Here is a 23,015-nt window from a genome sequence, read left to right on the forward strand (position 1 = left end):
CCGTCCGTCCGTCTGTCTGTCGAAAGCACGCTAACTTTTGAAGGAGTAAAGCTAGCCACTTGAAATTTTGCACAAAAACTTCTTATTAGTGTAGGTCAGTTGGGATTGTAAATAGGCCAAATCGGTCCATGTTTTGATATAGCTGCCATATAAACCGATCTTGGGTCTTGACTCCTTGAGCCTCTAGAGAGCGAAATTCTGGTTCGATTTGATTGAAATTTTGCAAGTAGTGTTTTGGTATCACTTGCAAGCACTGTGCTAAGTATGGTCTAACTCGGTGCATAACCTGATATAGCTGCCATATAAACCGATTTAGGAACTTGACTTCTTGAGCTTCTAGGGACTTGACTTCTTGAGCTTTTAGAAGACGCAATTATTATCCGATTTGATTGAAATTTTGTACATCGGGTTTTGATGTCACTTCCATCAATTGAGCTAAGTATGGTTTAAATCGGTTCATAACCTGATATAGTTGCCTTAAAAACCGATCTGGGGTCTTGACTTCTTGAGCATCTAGAGGGCGCAATTCTCATCCGATTTGGCAGCGACTTTGCGCGTGGTGTTTTGGTATCACTTCCAATAACTGTGCTAAATACGGTTTAAATTGGTTCATAACTTGGTATAGCTGCCATATAAACCGATCTTGGATCTTGACTTCTTGAGCCACTAGATCGGATTTTCATCCGATTTGGCTGTAATTTTGCATGCGGTAGTTTGTAATGTCTTTCAACAATTGTAGTTACTATGGAGCAAATCGGTACATAACCTAATATAGCAGTCATATAAACTGATCTGGGATCTTGACTTCTTGAGCCTCTAGAGGGCGCAATTCTCCTATGACCTTCAATATACGTATCTAATATGGTCTCAATCGATCTATAACTTGTTACAGCTCCCATATAAAACGATCTCCCGATTTTGAGCCCCTACAAGGCGCAATTCTTATCCGAATGGACTGAAATACGACACAATGACTTCAACAATTTTCAGCATTCAATTTAGTTATGGTCGGAATAGGACTATAACTTGATATAGATCCAATACCATAACAGTTCTTATTCATTATTCACTGTTTGCCTATAAAGAGGTACCGCGCAAAGAACTCGATTCAGCCGGCCGAACTTAGCACGCTCTTACTTTTTACAATTAAGAAATATATGATTGGTACCAAAATTGGTACCATTTGGCATGTTCTCTTCAGATGGAGCTAGAGGTCTGAAATTTGGCATGTAGGTGAAACTTAGAAATATATGATGGGCGACCAAATGTTTTTTTTTTCACAATTCGAACATTTTGGTACCAAAATAGGTACTATTTGGTACGTTCTTAATAGATGGAGCTAGAGGTCCGAAATTTGACATGTAGGTACAAATAGGAAATATTGAATGGGCGACTAAATGATCCATTCAGAATGGGCGACTAAATTACCATTTTGGTGTAAAAAGTGCAAAATAGTAAGAAATATTTTACCTTCGCTAAATTTTTGGCGACAATTTTTATTTTTTCAAAATCTTGCATTTAATTACTAAAACATACAATATGTTACTTTCTTTATGAATTGAGCTAAAGTGCTCAAAATTCATAATCATATAAACTGAGTGACTACCTAGGTTTCTGGAAGTCCTATACGTGTATTAACAACGGCAGTAGAGAAGCAGACCACCGGGATGCTAGTAAGAAAGAAAGTGCAAAATTCCAAGCGCCTAGCATTACTCCTTCGAAAGTAGGCGTGCTTTCGACAGATAAATGGACAGACGAACGGATGGACAGACGGACGGATGGACAGACTGACAAACGGAGGGACATGGCTAGATCGACTTAAAATGTCATGACGATCAAGAATATATATACATCATAAGGTCTCATAGGAATATTTCGAGGTGTTACAAACGGAGCGACGAATTAAGTGTACCCTCATCCTATGGTCGATGGTATAAAAAGGAACATGCAACAAGTAAAAGATTGCTAAGTTTGGCCGGACCGAATCTTATATACCCTCCACCATGATTCGCATTTGTCGAGATCTTTTTCCGGCATCTCTTCTTAGGCAAAAAATGATAAAAGAAAATATTTGCTCTGTTATTAGAGCGATATCAAGATATGGTCCGGTTCGGACCACAATTAAATTATATGTTGGAGACCTGTGTAAAATTTCAGCCAATTCGAATAAGAATTACACAGTTTGGGGGCTCAAGAAGTAAAACAGAGAGATCGATTTATATGGAAGTTGTATCAGGCTATAAACCGATTCGGACCATAATAAACACGTATGTTTATGGTCATGAGAGGATCTGCGTACAAAATTTCAGGGAAATCGATAATAATTGCGACCACTAGAGGCTCAAGAAGTCAAGATCCCAGATCAGTTTACATGGCAGCTATATCAGGTTATGAACCGACTTGAACCCTATTTGGTACAGTTGTTGGAAGTCATAACAAAACAACTTATGCAAAATGTCAAATGGGATAGGAATTACACCCTCTAGAAGGCCAAGAAGTCAAGTTCCCAGATCGGTTTATATGACAGCTATATCAAAACATGGACCGATTTCAACCATACTTGGCTCAAATGTTGTATATCATAACAAAATTCTTCGTGCAAAATTTCATTCAAATCGGATAATAATTGCGCCCTTTAGTGGCTCACCCCAAGATGGGTTTATACGGCAGCTATATCAAAACATGGACCGATTTGACCTATTTACAATCCCAACCGACCTACACTAATAAAAAGTATTTGTGCAAAATTTCAAGTGGCTAGCTTTACTCCTTCGAAAATTAGCGTGTTCTCGATAGACAGACGGACGCACATGGCTAGATCGACATAAAATGTCACGAAGATCAAGAGTATATTGACTTTATGGGGTCTCCGACGAATATTTCGAGTAGTTACAAACAGAATGACGAAATTAGTATACCCCCATCCTATGGTGGAGGGTATAAAAACGTACTACGTTCGGCCCGGATGGGTTTATATGGGAACTATTGGGGTGCCCAAAAAGTAATTGCGGATTTTTCATACGTTGACGACGTTGACAAATTTTTTCACAGCTTGTGAAAATTCCGGCTTTCAGGCGCTCAAGATTCCAAATCGGGAGATAATTTTATATGGAAGCTATATATGGTTATAGACCGATTCAGACCATACTTGGCACGATGTGCAAAATTTCAACCCAATCGGTTAATAATTGCTGCTTCTAGTAGCTCAAGAAGTCAAGACGAAGGACCAATTTATATGGGAGCCTTATCAAAATCTGAACCGATATGGCCCATTTGCAATCCCCAACGACCCAAAAGGAAGTGTCTGCGAAAAATTTCGTACAGCTAGCTCTACGCGTTCGATCGCTTTCGTGATTTCGGCAGACGGATTGACGGATATGGCTAAATTGACTTAGAATGTCAAGACGATCAAGAATATATATTCCTTATGGGGTCTCAGGTCAATATTTTAAGGTGTTACAAACGGAGTAACAAGAGGAGTATACCCCCATCTTGGATATAAAAATGCATACATACGGCCAGGATGTATATTTTTATACCCACCACCGAAGGTTGGGGGTATATTCATTTTGTCATTCCGTTTGCAACACATCGAAATATCCATTTCCGACCCTATAAAGTATATATATTCTTGATATTCTTAGACATGTCCGTCCGTCAGTCCGTCTGTCTGTTGAAATCACGCTACAGTCGTTAAAAATAGAGATATTAAGCTGAAATTTTGCACAGGTTCTTTTTTTTTTTTGTCCATAAGCAGGTTAAGTTCGAAGATGGGCTATATCGGACTATATCTTGATATAGCCCCCATATAGACCGATCCTCCAATTTAGGGTCTTTGGCCCATAAAAGCCACATTTATTATCCGATTTTGCTGAAATTTGGGACAGTGAGTTGTGTTAGTCCATTTGACATCCTTCTTTAATTTGGCCCGGATCGTTCCAGATTTGGATATAGCTGCCATATAGACCGATCGTCCGATTTAGGGTCTTAGGCCCATAAAAGCTACAATTTTTATCCGATTTTGCTGAAATTTGGGACAATGAGCTGTGTTAGGCCCATTTGACATCCTTCGTCAATTTGGCCCGGATCGGTCTAGATTTGGATATAGCTGCCATATAGACCGATCCTCCGATTTAGGGTCTTAGGCCCATAAAACCCACATTTATTATCCGATTTTGCTGAAATTTGGGACAATGGGTTGTCTTTGGCCCTTCGCCATTTTTCTTCAATTTGACCCTGATCGGTTGAGATTTGGCTATAACTGCCATATAGACCGATCTCTCGGTTTTGTGTTTTGGGGCCATAAAAGGCGCATTTATTGTCCGATTTCGCTGAAATTTGGGACAGTGCGTTGTGTTAGACTCTTCGACATTCTTCGGCAACTTAGCCCAAATCGGTGCAGATTTGGATATAGCTGCCATGTAGACCGATCTCTCGATTTAAAGTCTTGGCCCCATAAAAGGCGCATTTATAATCAGATTTCATTGAAAATTGACACAGTGACTTATGTTAGGCTTTTCGACATCTGTGTCGTATATGGTTCAGATCGGTTTATTTTTAGATATAGCTACTAAAAAGACCAATATTTTGTTATACACAATTGAACAATGACTTGTACTTATAACTATTTGGTCCAAATCGGAACGTATTTCGATATAACTGCTATGGGATATAAGGTATGCAATTTTCACCGGATTTTGATGGAAGATGGTTTACATATATACCCGAGGTGGTGGGTATCCAAAGTTCGGCCCGGCCGAACTTAACACCTTTTTACTTGTTTTTTATATATATTTCCTCAAAATCTGAAAAAAGATTCACCATTTACGAATACGATACAAGTAGTCTATAGCTGTCTTCATATAGCTGTACCGCGCCTGCTCCTCTGCACCGTCTAAGAAACAAAAGTTGAACCATTCAGCCTTGGTTCCAGAGGCGGATATCAGATTTGTACTCTAGTCCCAAATACCTTTCTTTTAAGTCCCATATTGCTACGGTTTGCCAATATTCGGTTTTAGTCGGAGTTTTAGACAAAGGCAGGTCTATACTTTAGACCCGAAAGTCTGTATGAGATTCGTACTCTACTCCCAAATACATTTCATTTGAATCCCACGTTGCACAGATCGGGCTATGTAGCAATAGATCTTCGCAAAATGTAACACTTGTTTCGCTATTATTTAATGAATTTTGACATCACTAATGAACTTCATAGAAAACGTTTCAGACTTATATTAGGTGACTTATGCAATCGGATTTTCTGTTGTAATTACTTTTTTTTAATGTACAAGTGTACATAAAGCAAAAACTACCAAAATTACATCTTCATAGCAAATTATAATTAGAAAATATTAAATTATAAAAATATGTTAATATTAATTGTTAAGAGCAGTCATTGTAACATTTAAAAGTCCCGAAAATGTTTATTTTATTGCTTAAAACTTTCATAACAATTCAAAGAATCCACCCATTTTGTGCCGCCTTATTAGGCCGGGAGGGTGCGTTATACAAACCACACACACACACTTGTATGCTCTGTGCACGAACGAGTGCATACCATCAAATCTATGCTGATAGTTGACTACAAAAAGAGAATTAATGTGGGCAATTATGTAATTCAAAGTTTGTGTGTGTGTGTGTGTCTCTCTCTCTTTCTCTCTCACTCGGTTTGTCTCTGTTCGCAGTGATTAATGGCTAAAGTTACACGCCACCCGAAACCAAAGCAAAAAGTAACCACGAAATATTTTGAACTATTTTAATGTGTGATTTTTTTTTTTCATCCACCCCCTCTTCCATCAACAGTTTGAATGAGAGCAATTTGTCTACAATTAAAATGTAAATTGTTGGTGTTGTATTAACTGCAGAATACAAAAAAAAAAAACAAAATATACATTGTAAACTATGGCTGTTAATTTTCTGCAACAGAAATCAGAGTAATTGCTGAGCCTCGTGTAAGCCCGGAAAACAAAAGAGCCCACAAAAAGAAAAAAACCAAGAAAGTTCAACAACAGCACCCAATAATTGTGAAGAAAAATTACTAAAGAAAAGGCAATATATATGGAAAAGCAGCATGTTAAACGAAATGTTCATTTTAGCTAAAGACAACATAAAAACCATCAAATGATTTAACTAATTTGTGTAAGCAATTTTGCGCTAATATTGTGGCAATCAAGATTTTTGTGTGCGTTTATGTGTGACAAATGTGGAAGGAAGAGAAATTCATGTCAAAAAGTTATCATCGGAAATTAAACAACTTAAACGCAAAACTACCTTGAGACAACAGCCAAGTTACAAGAATTGTGTCAACATTGCCTCGTTTCGCTGGTATCGACTGCAAGCAGCTGATTACCGTCTACCATTGACTTTTGTGGGGATTTTGACAAATATTTTTTTTTTTTTTTTGGAAATTACTGTAAACTTGTTAATTGGCTTGCAAATGACATTGAAACATTTCGCGTTGCAAATGATGTTTAAAAATGTGCTTCAATTTTTATTTCCTGCTGTTATGCATTGTTACGATTGATTGGATAACAACAGTTGCTGCCTCGCCCTCAATTGTTTCGCAGTACTATAGACCCAACCAATTTGCTACAGGTGAGAAAAATATGCATTTTATTACTTATTTAAAACTTTTCCAAATACATACCATAGGATGGCGATTCTAGAGAGTCTATACTCTTTTGATTGCTAAAAAAAATTGAAGATGATTTGTAATGTCCATTCATCGGGCAGTCCGACTCTCGCCGTCAAATTTCTATTTTAGAAAAGAAAATATTGAGCTAGATAAAGATTGTTGACTTAATCCATAAGAATATCTGGATAAAGCCCCAAATAGACTGATCTGTAGCATTGACTACCAGAGGCTCAAGAAGTCAAATCGGGAGATCGGTTTATATGGGAGCTTAATCAGGTTATAGACTGATTTGGACCGTACGTGACAAAGTTGTTGAACGTCATAACAGAACACCAAATTCAAAATTTCAGACAATTCGGATGAAAATTGAGCTTTGCCGGGGCTCAAGAATTCAAATCGGGAGAACGGTTTAAATGGGAGCTATGTCAGGTTATTGACCGATTTAAAGCGTACTTGGCACAGTCATTGGAAGTCAAAACAGAACACTATGTGCAAAATTTCTGCCAAATAGGACAAAAATTGCGGCTTCCAGGGGCTCGAGAAGTCCATATGAGAGATAGGTTTATATGGGAGCTATCTCAGGTTATAGACCAATTTGGACCATACTTAGCACAGTTTGTAGTAGAAGAGCCATAGGCTCGAAATGGGGCCGGAATCCGAGGATAGTCCACTGGCTCTATAGGAGAGCGATTAGACCAATACTTACTTACGCCTCAGTAGTTTGGTGGACTGTGGGACTTAAGGCGATGGGAGAATGGATTGAGGATGGGAGCTGCTTACACCATCGCGATATAATCGAGGCCCCGATAGCAAACCTGGAAGGAAGGGAAGAGGTTTCCCATCGGATACCTGAGATGAACCTTGCTGCAATTGGCACAGTCTTGGATTGACGGAACCCTAGTATTGTCATCTGGAAGATCATGTTACAAGGATGGATCAAAGCTAGAGGACAGAGTGGGCCTGGGGGTTTACAATGAGAACCCAGGGACTGGGATCTGTTTTAGACTGCCTGACCACAATACGGTCCTGCGGGCGGAGATTCGGGCAATCACGGAATGCGTGAAGTGGTGTGGTGCTAACGTGAGGACGTCGAGTGTGAACATCTTTACCGACAGTATCGTGAGAAGACGAGGTTATTACTGAAAACAAGCAAGAAGGAGGTCAGTATAGCTACTGGTATCATAACGAGACACATAGGACTACGAGCTCACTTATGTATAATCGACGCGGCAAAATAGGGCATGCGTAGAAGATATTGAGAAGTTTCGCGTCTAACAGATACTGCCACTTAAGTGGAGACACAATACCAGACATGAACCAACTTAGGGAAGTGGTATTGAAAACAATTAAGGATTTTGTAAGTAGCACAGAATTCCTTAATTAATATTTTCTTCTTAGAGGTTCCTTTATAGTTTTTAGAACGCACATTAAGCCGATTACTGGCTTAGGTGTATGTCCATAGTAGCATGGGGCGGATTAATATATGCACCCTCTTTTCAACCTAACCTAACCTAACACAGTTTGTGAAAGTCATAACAGAACACTATGTGCAATTCAGGTAAAAATTAAGGCTTCCAGAGGGGCTCAAAAAATCAATTCAGGAGATCGGTTCATATGGGAACTATGTCAAATTTATATGGGAGCTTTATCAGGTTATAGACCGATTTGAACCGTACTTGGCACACTTATTGGAAGTCATAACAGAACACCGCATGCAAAATTTCAGTCAATTCGGATGAAAATTGATGCTTCCAGGGGTTCAAAAAGTCAAATCGGGAGATCGGTTTATTTGCGAGCTGTACCTGGTTAGAAACCGATTCGGACCATACTTGGCGCAGTTATTGGAACATCGTATGCAAAATTTCAGTTAATTCGGTTGAAAACTGAGGCTTCCAGGGGGTCAAGAAGTCAAATCAGAAGATTGGTTTATATGGGAGCTATATCGGGTTAAAAGCCAATTTGGACCGTACTTGGGATAATTGTTGGAAGTCCTTACAACATACCATGTGCAAATTTTCAGCCAAATCGGAAACTGCGGCTTGTAAAGGTTCAAGAAGTCAAATCGGGAGATCGGTTTATATGGGTGCTATATCAGGTTATAGACCGATTTGAACCGCACTTGACACAGTTATTGGAAGTCATAAAGGAACACTATTTGCAAAATTTCAGCCAAATCGGATGAAATTTGTGGCTTTGAGGGGCTCAAGAAGTCAAATCGGGAGATCGGTTTATATGGGAGCTATATCAAGTTATAGACCGATTTGAACCATACGCAATAGCTGGAAGTCATAACAAAACACTGCGCTCAAAATTTCAGCCAAATCAGACGAAATTTTTGGCTTTCAGGGGCTCAAGAATTCAAATCGGGAGATCGGTTTATATGGGAGCTGTATTCAAATCTGAACCGAAATGGCCCATTTGCAATTTTCGACGACCTACATCAATATAAAGTATCTGTGCAAAATTTTAAACAGCTAGCTTTACGCGTTCGACCGCTATCGTGATCCAGAATATATATACTTTATGAGGTCGCAGATCATTATTTCGAGGTGTTACAAACGGAATGACTAGGTTAGTAAACCCCCATCCAAACCTGGTGGGTATAAAAACATATTTCTTACCCTCTTTGCAAAAACCCAAAGTATGAGTTACATGATCTACATTTCGGTTGTGCCCCATATATACCGATTTCCCGATTAATGACGTATTTTTGATCTGATTTTGACCGTTTCTTTTATCCACCTCCATAGGATCACAATATTAATTTCCCACTCTACAAAGAGCATATTTCTAATTGTTGTAAAATTCTAAGGCTATATAACTATGTAAATGTCATGTCTGTCCGTCTATTAGTTCCAATCACGCCACAGTCTTCAAAAATAGAAGAAGAACTTTGTCACACCATATTCGGATATTGGTTCCGAATAAACCGAACTAGCGATTTAGGTTTTTGATCCAAAATTTTGACTGAATTCCACTTAACCCTCCGATCTTGGAAATAATTCAAGAACTTTTCAACGGATAAAGACAAAGATGAAACGATACATAGTAAAATTTGAGATGTTGTCCAACAAGTATACAAAATGTGTGCTCACTGGTAGTTGGTCAACTCGACATATCAAATTGTTGTTTCTTTCTTTCCGCAATGTTAATGCTAATACTAATTTTTCCCATGAACATTCCACTTGGGAATAGTCCTAAACCCGATTCCGAACGGCGTGTCGCAGGATTTTCTGCCAACTTTTCTAGGGCCCATTCACTGAAAATGATTTGCAAGCGTTGCTCGTTAGTAAGTCTATTCATGATGAAATGTCAAAGCATACTGAGCATCTTTCTCTTTGACACCATGTCTGAAATCCCACGTGATCTGTCAAATACTAATGCATGAAAATCCTAACCTCAAAAAAATCACCCTTTAAAAAAAAAGAGATGGTACTTTGCACAGCTTTCTCTTCTATAGGCAGGATAAATTCAAAGATGGGTTATATCGGACTATATCTTGTTATAGCCCCCATATAGACCGAATTGCCGTTTTGAGGTCTAAGGCCTATTAGAACCACATTTATTATCCGATTTTCTGAAATTTGGTATAGCGAGTTGTATTAGTCATCCTTCGACATCTGTGTTCAATACGGCCCGGATCGTCCCAGATTTAGATTTAGCTGCCTTATAGACCGATATCTCGATTTTAGGTCTTGGGCGTGTTTAATGTCCAATTTCGCACAAATTTGTTGGCGACCATAGTTGAAGTCATTCTGAAAAATTCAGTCAAACCGGATAAGAATTGCGCCCTATAGGGTCTCACGAAGTAAAATCAGGATATCGGTTTATATGGGAGCTATATAAGTTTATGGGCAGATTTAGACCATATTTGGCCCTATTGCTGGAGGTCATAAGAAAAGTCACTGTTTAAAATATCAACCAAATACGATATCAGGCAAATCAAGAAGTATAATTGGGAAATTGTTTAATATGGAAGCTATATCAGGTTTTGGACCGATTCGAACCATATTTCGCATATCTGTTGAACGTTATAGAACATTATTTTAGCGAAATCGGCCAATAACTGAGTACTCTAGATGCTCAAGTAGTCAATACCCAAGACGAATTATTTGGCAGCTATAAAAAAACATGGACCGTTATGACCTATTTACAATCTTAACCGACCTACACTAACAGAAAGTGTCTGTTCAAGTGCCTAGCTGTACACCTTCGAAAATTAGCGTTCTTTCGAGAGACAGACAGACGGACAGAGAAACGCACATTGGTATTGGTATACCAATATTTCGATGTATTATAAACGGTAGGACGACGTTAGTATACCTTTATCCTATGGTATAAGGTATAAAAATACAAACAAGTAAAAGAGTGCCAAGTTCGGCCGGGCCAAATTAGGTGAAAATCGGGGCTTCTAACGGCTAAAGAAGTCCAATACGGGCAGATTGATTCGGATAATCCTTGGCATGGATGTTGATAGTTATAACTAAAGCCTTTGTTCCAAACTTCAGCCAAATCGTATGAAAATTGATGCTTCTCAGGGCTCAAGAAGGCAAATCCGGGGATCGGTTTACGTGGGGGCTATATCTGTTTAAAAGCCGATTTGGACCATACTTCCCACGGATGTTAAAAAAATACAAGCTTTTGTTCCAAATTTCAGCTAAATCGGATGAAAATTGAGGCTACTAAGGGCCCAAGAAGTCAAATCTAGGGATCGGTTTATGTGGGGGCAATATCTGTTTATGGACCGATTCGAATCACACTTGGCGTGGATGTCGGAAGCCATAACTTAAGTCTTTATTCAAAACTTTAACGAAATCGTTTGAAAAATTGAGGAAGGGCTCAAGAAATCAAATCCGGGGATCGGTCTATATCTGTTTATAAACCGATTCGGATCATATATGACATGGATGTTGAAAGTCATAACACAAGTCTTTGTTCCAAATTTCAGCCAAATAGAATGTTGAAAGTCATTACACAAGTCTTTGTTTCAAATTTCAGCCAAATCAAATCTAAATTGAGGCTTCTAAGGGCTGAAGAAGTCAAATCCGATGATCGGGTTATATGGGGACTGTATTTGCTTTTAGACCGATTCAGACCATTCTTGGCATGAATGTTGAAAGTTATTACACAAGTCTTTGTTCCAAATTTCAGCCAAATCGCATGAAAATTGAAGCTTCTAAGGCCTTAAGAAGTATATCAAGGAATCGGTTTATATGGGAGCTATATCTGTTTATTAACCGATTCGGATCATACTTAGCATGGATGTTGGTTCTCATAACTCAAGTCTTTATTCCAAATTGGTTGAAAATTGAATCTTCTAAGGTCTCAAGAAAGCAAATCCCGGGATCGGTTTACATGGAGGCTAAATCTGTTTAAATGCCGATTTGGATCATACTTCGCACGGATGTTAAAATTCATAACCCAAGTTTTTGTTCCAAATTTCAGCTAAATCGGATGAAAATTGAGTCTACTAAGGGCCCAAGAAGTCAAATCAAGGGATTGGTCTATACGGGGGCTATATCTGTTTATGGGAGCCCATTTGCAATCCCCAACAACCCACATCAATATGAAGTATCTGTGCTAAATTCCAAACGGCTATCTTCACGCGTTCGACAGTATCGTGATTTCGACAGATGGACGGACATGGCTCGATCGACTCAGAATATCGAGAATATCCATTATATATATATTTCAATATTTCGGAATGACTAGATAAGTATTCCCACATCCTGTGGCGGAGGGCATAAAAAACAGAATCGTGGACAGATTTCACCTTGGATTCCACAAAAAGTTAACTCATATCACCTAAGTCTTTATCTGAATTAGATTGAAGGAGAAGGAGGAAGAAAATCTGGTACCGATTGACTCTTCTGAGACCTCAAGGAGTCATATGGTGGACTCGATTTTAATTGAGGGCTTCAGTATACTCCATGTACCATATATCGATTACATTGAATAAAAATGTGAGGTGTATATACACTCAAGAACTTAAATCCCGGTATCAATTTATATGGGGACTATTTCTACTTATTGTAGGCCACTGTGGCGCAGAGGTTCACAGGTCCGACTATGACGCGGAATGCCTAGGTTTAAATTCCGGGTGAACATCAGAAAAATTTACGACGCGGTTATCCCCTTAGTAGTGATGGCTTAATTTGTGAGGTATAGTGCCATGTCAAAACTTCTCTGCCAAGTGGTGTGGCTATGCGGCACGACTTTCCTATTTAGAATTTCTTAGTAGTTAGAATTTTTACCTATTTACCAATCTGGATAGGATTTGCTTGTGGGTATTGGAAGGCATACTAAAATGTCAGCAAAATCGAACAAAAATTGAGGTAGGGGTTCAAGAATTCAATAAGGGGCGTCCTTTTTATATAAATCTTTGGGGAAAAGTGGCATAGTACCTTACAAATGTCATCAGTTTTAGGAGAGGATAACCACCGTTTTTCAATTTTGGGCCTTAAACCAAAATGTCACAGGAGGGCTTGTCTGGGGTATATGCTGTCTAGGAAATTCGCGCACAGACAAAATTCAATCAATGAAAATGATTCATATCGCACCATATTCGGTTTGTTGTAACTGCAGTGATAACTGAAAATATGGCCTAGTCCATAGTTAAGTATGGCCCTCATATAAACCGCATACATGTTTTTCTACTTAAGCTTCTAGAAATCTTAATCTTATCCTCTTGGATAATTTGACCCTATCCTTGATCATATACAAAACAAACTCACCAAATGATCTGTCTAATGTGGTACCTTATATCCTTTTTCAACAGATTGTGGCATACGACCCCCTAGAAGAGAGCCAAGATCAGAACTGGATATAGATGATCCCAAAAGTGCACGAAAAGCTAAAATTATAGCCGGTGTTCATACCAAAGAGGGACAATTTCCTTGGCAAGCATCTCTCGAACTGCTTCATCCTTCGTTGGGGTTTCTTGGACATTGGTGTGGTGCTGTACTCATACATCAACATTGGATACTCTCAGCGGCTCATTGTGTGCACAATGATCTTTTCAATCTTCCCCTACCTCCCCTATGGACTGTAGTCCTAGGAGAATACAATCGAGCTGTGGAATCAGGTTACGAACAACGCATCCCCATAGAAAAAATTGTGCTGCACAAAAGCTATCAAAATTTCCTACATGATTTGGTACTAATGAAACTTTCCAAACCCGCAAATCTATCCAAAAAGTCCAATATAAGGCGAATATGTCTGCCATTTACATTCAATGAACCTGTCTACAAGGAATACGAAGATAAAGACTTATTACAGGGTGAAGAACTAACAGACCCTTTACTAATGGATTTGGTAGAAATTCCCGAGAAAATGGAAAATTTCCTGCGTAGCGTTCAAAGCATGCGTAGATATCAGAATTTTACCATGCCCACCATGAAAGATTTAATGGATTTGAAAATAGCACAGCGATTGAGACGCATGCAAATGGCTGCCCAGCAAATGGAACGAAGAAGTCGAAGTATGAGGCGACGCAATGATAAGATAATGAAAATTTTCAAATATCCCCATAAGGAAGGCATGTCAGAGCAGAAACATTTTCATCGTTACATTGATACGAATCCCGACTTACCCTACATCGATTGTGTGGCAACGGGTTGGGGCAAGGCCAATGTTTCGGGAGATTTAACGGATCTGTTGCTGAAGACAAATGTGCCGTTGCATAATAATAGGAGGTGGATTATTAAATGTCTATTTCTTAGCTTATTTGATATTAGAGTATTTGCATTTTATTTCAGATGTAAAGAGGCTTATGGAAGCTTTGTACGCATACATCGGGGGCATCTGTGCGCTGGAAAACTGAATGGGAAAGGTGGAACCTGTGTGGTAAGTATATTCCCCTGGAAGTCTTGTAAAGGTAATGGACAACGTAAATGACGTTGGGTACCAGGGATACCAGGCAACGAGTAGTTATAACTTGGGTAGGTAAGGTTGAGGTGACAGACTGCCATCAGACTCACTTAGACGTTTTCGTTCTGTTATCACAGAAACAGGAGAAGGGAGGAATATGCCTTTCTACCGTTGAACCATCCAGATCGCTTTAAAAAGCCCAACAACTTGCGAATGTCCACATCTGCTAAATTAGACAAGAAACGAGAACCTAAAGTGAAGGACCTTCTGAGTGCCCGAGCTGGACACACATACACACACACAGAGGTCCTCTCAGCTTCTGGAAAAGTCGTTTGTGGCAACCTTCAGTCTGTCAACATATTTTCTTATGAGTCAGTGACCATTCATAACAGACACAAACATAGAGATGTCTGTTCTAGACAACGACAGCAAAGCTGTAGACCTCTTCAAGTTAAGATTAGGTTAAATAATTTTAGAAAGTTCTTAACTTGGGAAAGTCCAAGCCAATTTTGGTTCCTCTTTCATCTCAAATGCAATGTCCGAATTTAATACTGATAAGGTGCAGTTTACGCACTGGCGGATATATTTTGTCTGAACTGGTGCTAGTCACATTCCTCATAAAAGCCTAATTGTAATGTATTACAGTCATGAGTGACCAACAGACTAAGGGTAAGCCAGATGTTGTATAAATTTCTGGCCAAATCATTAAAATGCAAATTTTTATCACCAAAAACGGTTTTATTGTTCTTCAAAGTATCCTCCAACAAACTCAAACGCTCAAACATTGGATTTACACCAGTGCTGTTGGAGCTATTGGGTTGCCCAAAAAGTAATTGCGGATTTTTTAAAAGAAAGAAAATGAATTTTTAATAAAGCTTAGAATGAAATTTAATCAAATATACTTTTTTTACACTTTTTTTTCTAAAGCAAGCTAAAAGTAACAGCTGATAACTGACAGAAGAAAGAATGCAATTACAGAGTCACAAGCTGTGAACAAATTTGTCAACGCCGACTATATGAAAAATCCGCAATTACTTTTTGGGCAACCCAATACATCAAGTTATGGTCTGATTTAGACCATAAAAGAAATGCATGTTGAATACCATAGCAGAAGTCATTTTATAAAATTTCAGCCAATTCGAATAAGAAATGCGCCCTCTAGGGACTCAAGAAGTAATATAGGGAGATCGGTTTATGTGGAAGCTGCATCAGGCTATAGATCGACTCAGACCCTATTTCATGGGAGAAACCGTTGTACAAAATTTCACCCAAATCGGATAATTATAGCGTACCCTAGTGGCTCAAGAAGTCAAGATCCCAGGTCGGTTTATGTGGCAGCTATATCAGGTTATGGATCGATTTAAACCATATTTAGTAAAATTTGAGCCAAATCAGATATGAATTGCGCTCTCTAGAGCCTCAAGAAGTCAAGACCCCAGATCGGTTTATAAGACAGCTATATCAGGATATAGAACGAGTTTACACCATATTTGGCAAAGTTTTTGGAAGTCGTAAGAAAACACGTCATGCAAAATTTCAGCCAAACAGGATAAGAATTGCGCCCTCTATTGGCTTAAGAAGTGAAGATCCAAAAATCGGTTAATATGGCAGCTATATCAAAACATGGATCGATATGGCCCATTTACCATCCCCACCGACCAACACTAATAAGAAGTATTTGTGCCAAATCCAGCCGGTCTTAGACGAATATTTCTAATAGTTACAAACAGAATGACGAAATAAGTATACCCCCATCATATGGTGTAGGGTATAAAAACTGAAATTTTGCACAGACTCATATTTCTTCTATATGCAGGTTAAGTTTTTGAATGGGCCTCATCGGACTATATATAGAATTAGCTGTCATGTAGACCGATCTGCCGATTTAGCATTTTAAACCCGTAATAGCCGAATTTTGTGTCCCATTTCGTCGAAATTTGAAACAGGAAGTTGTACTAGGGCCCCGATATTCAAACCAAATATGGACCATATCGGACCACATTTACATATAGCTGCCATAAAGACCGATATGCCAGTTTAGGGTCTTAAGCCCTTAACAGTCGCAATTATTATCCGAATTCGATGTAATTGGAAACAGTGAGTTTCCCCCGACATCCGACTCAAATATGGTTATTATCGGACCATTTTTAGATATAGCGGTCATATAGACCGATCCTCCGATTTCGTGTCTTAAGCCCTTAACAGACGCAATCTTTACCCGAATTCGCTAAAATTTAAAATATGGTTCAGATCGGTATATATCAGATATAGATATCATATAGAGCGAACTGCCGATTAAGAGTTTTAAGCCGATAAAAAATGCATTTATTATCCGATCATGCTGGAATTTGACACAGTGACTTGTATTAATCCTCCCATCATCCCACCAACATATGGTCCAGATCAGACATTATTAAGAAAAATGCAAATTTTGCCCATGAACATTCCACTAAGGAACAGGGGCAAACTTCTCACCTATCAATGAGTGCAGTCCGAATCAAGTTTAAGTTCAATGACAAGGGCCCTCCTTTTTATAGCCGAGTCCAAACGGCGTGCCGCAATGCGACACCTCTTTGGAGAGAAGTTTTACATGGCATAGTACCTCACAAATGTTGCCAGCATTAGGAGGGGAAAACCACCGCTGAAAATTTTTTCTGATGGTCTCGCCAGGATTCGAACCCAGGCGTTCAGCGTCATAGGCGGACATGCTAACCTCATAAAGTGCGGATTTGTTGACCGATTTCGCTGAAACTGTGACTTATATAAGAATTCTCGAGATCTGAATCAAATATCATCTAGACCAGCTCCCATTTGCATATTACTATGGATGTGGTGGTGGAGTTGTTATAAAAGAAGATGGTTAAGATGGTTATGGTGGTAGCTATCGGCCGTGCCGAACTTAACACTTTTTTACTTGTTCTGTGTTACTGTCATGTGCGACCATGTTCCGACAGAAGACAAGAACACACAGTCTAAAAGATCGAGAGCTGCTATACACATTTCTGCCCTAATCATGAAAATTCAAATTTTTATCATCAACAAGTTAAAGCGGAGAACATAGTGCGCAAAACTTCAACCGAATCGAATATGAATTGCGCTCTATAGGAGCTGAAGAAGCAAAACTCGGAAGATCGGTTTATATGGAAGCTATATCAGATTATGAACTTATATAGACCATAGAGGTCATAGAAAAAATCACTGTGGAAAAATACAGGCAAATCGGATAAGAATTATGCGCTCTAGAGGCTAAATCAGGATTTGGACCGACTCGAACTATACCTTGTGCATCTACTGAATGTCATTAAAAACGTCGTAGTACAAAATTTTAGCCAAATCGGATAAGAATTGCGCTCTCTAGAGGCTCAAAAAGTGAGAGGTGCCATACCACATCTGCATCTCGTACAATCTTCTCCAGCAGGATATTAAAGTGATCACACGATAGGCTGTCTCCTTGTCTGAAACCTCGTTTGGTATTAAATGGTTCGGAGCGACTCTTTCCTATTCTTACTGAGGATCGTGTATCAGCAAGTGTCATACTGCAGAGTCTTATTAATTTTGCAGGGATACCAAACTCAGACATGGCTTGAAATACCTTTGAACGTAAAGGAGTATCGAAGACGGCTTTGTGGTCAACAAAGAAATAGTAGGTGTTGATTTGTCCTACTCGCGTTCTTTCCAGGATTTGGCGCAGTGTGAATATCTGGTCCAGGGTGGATTTACCAAAGCCACGTTGATGCAAATGCAAATTTTGCCCATGAACATTCCACTAAGGAACAAGGGCAAACTTCTCACATATCAATGAGTGCAGTCCGATTCAAGTTTAAGCTCAATGATAAGGGGCCTCCTTTTTATAGCCGAGTCCGAACGGCGTGCCGCAGTGCGACACCTCTTTGGAGAGAAGTTTTACATGGCATAGTACCTCACAAATGTTGCCAGCATTAGGAGGGGAAAACCACCGCTGGAATTTTTTCTGATAGTCTCGCCAGGATTCGAACCCAGGCGTTCAGCGTCATAGGCGGACGTACTAACCTCTGCGCTACGGTGGCCTCAAAGCCACATTGATAGGGCCCAATTATCTCATTGACTTTAGGTTTTAATCTTTCACACAGTACGCTCGAGAGTATCTTGTATGCGATGAGGGGGAGACTTATTCCTCCGTAGTTGGCACATCCCGTCTTGTATTCTTTCGTGTGTACGGGACATAGTATGCTGAGGTTCCAATCATCGGGTATGCGTTCTTCTAGCCAGATTGCGCAGATAAGCTGATGCATACGCCTTATCAGAGTATCGCCTCCGGTCTTAAATATTTCAGCGGGTAACCCGTCGGCTCCTGCTGCCTTGTTGTTCTTTAGTCGGGTCACTGCTACTTGCACCTCATTCTCACTTCGAGGTAAACATTCTATACCATCATCAGGGACTGGTTCTGCGGTATCCTTTTCGCCGCCAACATCGGACACTAGCAGTTGGGTAAAATGTTCTTTCCATATCCTCAGCAAGCTATCTGCGTCAATTACCAAATTTCCTTTATTGTCTCTGCAGGAGGATGTGCCTGCATCAAAGCCATCGGTTTGATGTTTAATTCTTTGGTAGAATTTCCGGACTTCATTCTGACTCCTGTACATCTCAATTCGCTTACACTCACTTCATACCATTTCCTTTATATTTCTGCGGAATAAAAGTCTCTTCTCTCTCCTTTTCTCCCGATACCTCTCCACCTTCTGGCGCGTTGCTACTGATTACAGGGTTGCTCTTTATGCCGCATTCTTGGCTTCAGTAGCATCTCGACCCTCTTGGTCGTACCATGGGTTACTTGGAGGAGGTTTCCGGTACCCAAGTACGGATATCGCGGCATTTTGCATGGAGTGGGCAATAGTTTGCACTGCGCCATTATATCATCGGAACAAGGAGTGCTTTCATGAAGCAATTGGGTCAGTCGATTGGAGTATGCCGCTGCCATAATGCCTTCCATCTATCACAACGTGATCAATTTGGTTTCTCGTGTTTTGATCGGGTGACAGCCATGTGGCTTTGTGAATATTTTTATAACCACCACCGAAGGATGGGGATATATACATTTTGTCATTCCGTTTGCAACACATCGAAATATCCATTTCCGACCCTATAAAGTATATATATTCTTGATCAGCGCAAAAATTAAAGTCGATCTCGACATGTCCGTCCGGGTATCTGTTGAAATCACGCTACAGTTTTAAAAATAAAGATATTAAGCTAAAATTTTGTACAGGTTCTTTTTTTGTCCATAAGCAGGTTAAGTTCGAAGATAGGCTATATCGGACTATATCTTGATATAGCCCCCATATAGACCGATCCGCCGATTTAGGGTCTTAGGCCCATAAAAGAAACTTTTATTATTCGATTTAGCTGTAATTTGGGACAGTGAGTTGTGTTATGCCTTCCAACATCCTTCGTAAATTTGGTCCAGATCGGTTCATATTTGGATATAGCTGCCATATAGACCGATCCTCCAATTTAGGGTCTTAGGCCCATTAAAGCCACATTTATTATCCGATTTTGTTGAAATTTAAGACAGTGAGTTGTGTTAGGCCCTTCAACATTCTTCGTTAATTTGGCTCAGATCGGTCTAGATTTGGATATAGCTGCCATATAAACCGATCTGCCGATTTAGGGTCTTAGGCCCATAAAAGCCACATTTATTATCCGATTTTGCTGAAATTTGGAACAGTGAGTTGTGTTAGGCCCTTCGAAATCCTTCGTCAATTTTTCTTAAATCGGTCCAGATTTGGACATAACTGTTATATATACCGATCCTCCCATTTAGGGTCTTAGGCCCATAAAAGCTAAATTTTTTATCCGATTTTGCTGAAATTTGGGACAGTGAGTTGTCTTAGGCCCTTCGACATTTTTCTACAATTTGACCTTGATCGGTTCAGATTTGGATATAGCTGCCATATAGACCGAACTCTCCATTTAAGGTTTTGGGCCCATGAAAGGCGCATTTATTGCCCGATGTCGCCGAAATTAGGGACAGTGAGTTAAGTTATGCCCATTGACATACTTCTGCAATATGGTACAGATCGGTCCAGATTTGGATATAGCTGCCATATAGACCGATCTCTCGGTTTTAGGTTTTGGGGCCATAAAAGGCGTATTTATTTTCCGATTTCGCTGAAATTTGGGAGAGTGCGTTGTATTATTCTTCTGCAAATTAGCCCAAATCGGTGCAGATTTGGATTTAGCTGCCATGTAGACCGATCTCTCGTTTTAAAGTCTTGGCCACATAAAAGGCGCATTTATAATCCGATTTCACTGAAAATTGACACAGTGACTTACATTAGGCTTTTCGATCGGTTCAGATCGGTTTATTTTTAGATATAGCTATTAAAAAGACCAATATTTTGTTAAACACATTTGAACAATGACTTGTACTTATAACTATTTGGTCCAAATCGGAACATATTTCGATATAACTGCTAAGGGACATAAGGTATTCAATTTTCACCGGATTTTGATGAAAGGTGGTTTACATATATACCCGAGGTGGTGGGTAACCAAAGTTCGGCCCGGCCGAACTTAACGCCTTTTTACTTGTTATGTTGAAACCTGTGCTACTAATTACCATGTTTTTTGCCACGGCGAAATTTATCAGCCTTAACCCATTACTGGAGGTTATCTCGTGGAGGCTAAACTTTCAGACTGTTGGACCAATAATGTCTTCCTTTCCTATTTTCGCATTAAAATCACCCAGAACGATTTTAATATCAAGGGCGGGGCAGCGATCATATTCTCTCTCTAGGCGTTCGTTCGGTTCAGTTCGGTACCACTGCTTGTCACAAAGCTGAGGAGACCACACTGGCGCTGCATAACTTACCACAGATTGGCCAATTGCTTTGTACGTGGTCTACAAGGTTTCTTTGTCTGCTCTCCAAGTGCCTGCCTGCAAGTGTCTTCAGGACCATGTTTCTACTTTTGATTTTTGAGCATGACGTGTATGGCCGGGTGATCTAATCGAGTGTTTACCTTAAATTCAAATTTCTTTCTCCTTTTCAGGGTGACTCTGGTGGTCCTCTGCAGTGTCGTCTAACAAAAACTGGTCCTTGGATCTTGGCTGGCATCACATCCTTTGGCTCTGGATGTTCTTTGGAAGGCTATCCGGACGTGTATACCCGAACATCACATTACATGAAATGGATACAGGACACAATAGCTTTTGAGTAGTAAAAAAAAGAAGTTTACTCAAAATTATGAAAAAAATTGTGACAAAATTACAATGCTAAAAAAATTCCAACACCAAAAGTACAATGTAATAGACAAAAAAAAATCAATTTTTTTGTTATATTTTCTGTTTTCTTTTATTTGGTTCTTAAATTATTTATTTATACAAAAAAAAATATACGTAAAACTTAAAGTATTTATTATTTAATTGTAACAATTATATATAGTCTAGTTTGTTGTTTTGTTTTGTTTGTTTTTGTGTTTAACTTATTTTTAAGATACCCCACTCGTTTGTAAAGATACAAAAAAAAATAAATGACTAAAATGAGAAAATGGAATTGAAATGTAAGCGAAACCCTTTATGAAAGAACAACGAAACGAAACGAAAGGAAAGTAAAGGAAACTTAACTTAAATTTATTATCACAGCCATAAATACTTTTTTACGTCTTTCCCCCAAAATAAAAACAAAGCTACAAAGGATACTACAAAAAAGCTACTTTTTCTCATGTTGAAGAGACTTAACGAGGCGACTGACAACTAACTACACTAAGCTGACGATGAGGCGAAGCTATGCAAGATTGCATGCAATCGATAACTCGAAAGCAAACGACGCATGCTTTGGGTTGCCAGCTTCAAATGGTGATGGCATGGAAAGGACAGGCGAAGGACTAGAACTTTCTCTTGGCTATTGTCTCATAAATTCCGGCAATGTAAATGTCGTGCTCGTTCTTCGGAGCCTTTTTGCCAATTCCAACTCCATTTCCATCTCCATGTCAAGCAACTCTTGTTGCTCGCCCAGCTCGGGCTCCATTTCTAGCAGCTGCTCCTGCTCCTCACCTCTCGTGGGATCCAAGGGTATCTGTGTTAGCGGCAACAGGGGCGAGAAATTAACATGAGCCTTTTGCAATTGTCTTGCCTTCTTTTTGGTCTCCTCCGCAAGGGCCAACATTTTATTGCAGCTGCCATTGTTGCTGCCCACCGGTATAAGTGTGGTGGCAACCTTGGCCGCTGTCGATGTCAAAGTACTTGTTGGTATTCTAAAGATGCGTACCATGGAGGTGGCAACAAGCGCTAAACCGCCCACAAAGAAGGCAACTATTGCAAAGTATTGCAGATAGGGACAAATATTGAAGATTGACTTAGTAAGGAATTTTAAGCCGGGTGTGAGATCATGAACTGCCTGCAAAAGATAACAAAGTGATAGATAATTAAGGAAATAAGTATGAGATTGATAAAGAAAAGCAATTAAATATGCAGATTATGATAACCTTCTAGTGGAGGCTCAAAAAGACAAGTCGGTGGTGTAGCTACACCGACAAA

The 23,015-nt window shown here is 39.4% G+C and overlaps 2 protein-coding genes across 2 annotated transcripts in view; one reads left to right on the forward strand and one right to left on the reverse strand.

Moving 5' to 3' along the window:
- Nucleotides 1-6,473: 6,473 nt before the first annotated feature.
- Nucleotides 6,474-21,697, forward strand: LOC106082116 (transmembrane protease serine 7). The gene is made up of 4 exons (XM_013244451.2): nt 6,474-6,591; nt 13,410-14,325; nt 14,389-14,476; nt 21,530-21,697. The coding sequence occupies exons 1-4, from the start codon at nt 6,474-6,476 to the stop codon at nt 21,695-21,697; spliced, it is 1,290 nt and encodes a 429-aa protein (XP_013099905.2).
- Nucleotides 21,698-21,900: 203 nt separating this feature from the next.
- The window catches only part of LOC131995296 (scavenger receptor class B member 1), a 59,860-nt gene continuing 58,745 nt past the window's right edge, over nt 21,901-23,015 (reverse strand). Inside the window, exon 7 of the mRNA XM_059363791.1 lies at nt 21,901-22,875. Within this exon, the coding sequence (XP_059219774.1) occupies nt 22,381-22,875 (495 nt within the window). The 3' untranslated portion in view covers nt 21,901-22,380. The remainder of the gene's footprint in view (nt 22,876-23,015) is intronic.

The sequence above is a fragment of the Stomoxys calcitrans genome, chromosome 2 (genome assembly GCF_963082655.1).
Source record: "Stomoxys calcitrans chromosome 2, idStoCalc2.1, whole genome shotgun sequence".
Taxonomy (NCBI): Eukaryota; Metazoa; Arthropoda; class Insecta; order Diptera; family Muscidae; genus Stomoxys; species Stomoxys calcitrans.

Bases quoted from the DNA above. Each gene is read 5' to 3' on its own strand.
- LOC106082116 (XM_013244451.2), top strand. From the start codon at position 6,474: ATGTGCTTCAATTTTTATTTCCTGCTGTTATGCATTGTTACGATTGAT. The intron at 6,592-13,409 runs GTGAGAAAAATA...CTTTTTCAACAG, and splicing joins ACCCAACCAATTTGCTACAG to ATTGTGGCATACGACCCCCT. The intron at 14,326-14,388 runs GTGGATTATTAA...ATTTTATTTCAG, and splicing joins CCGTTGCATAATAATAGGAG to ATGTAAAGAGGCTTATGGAA.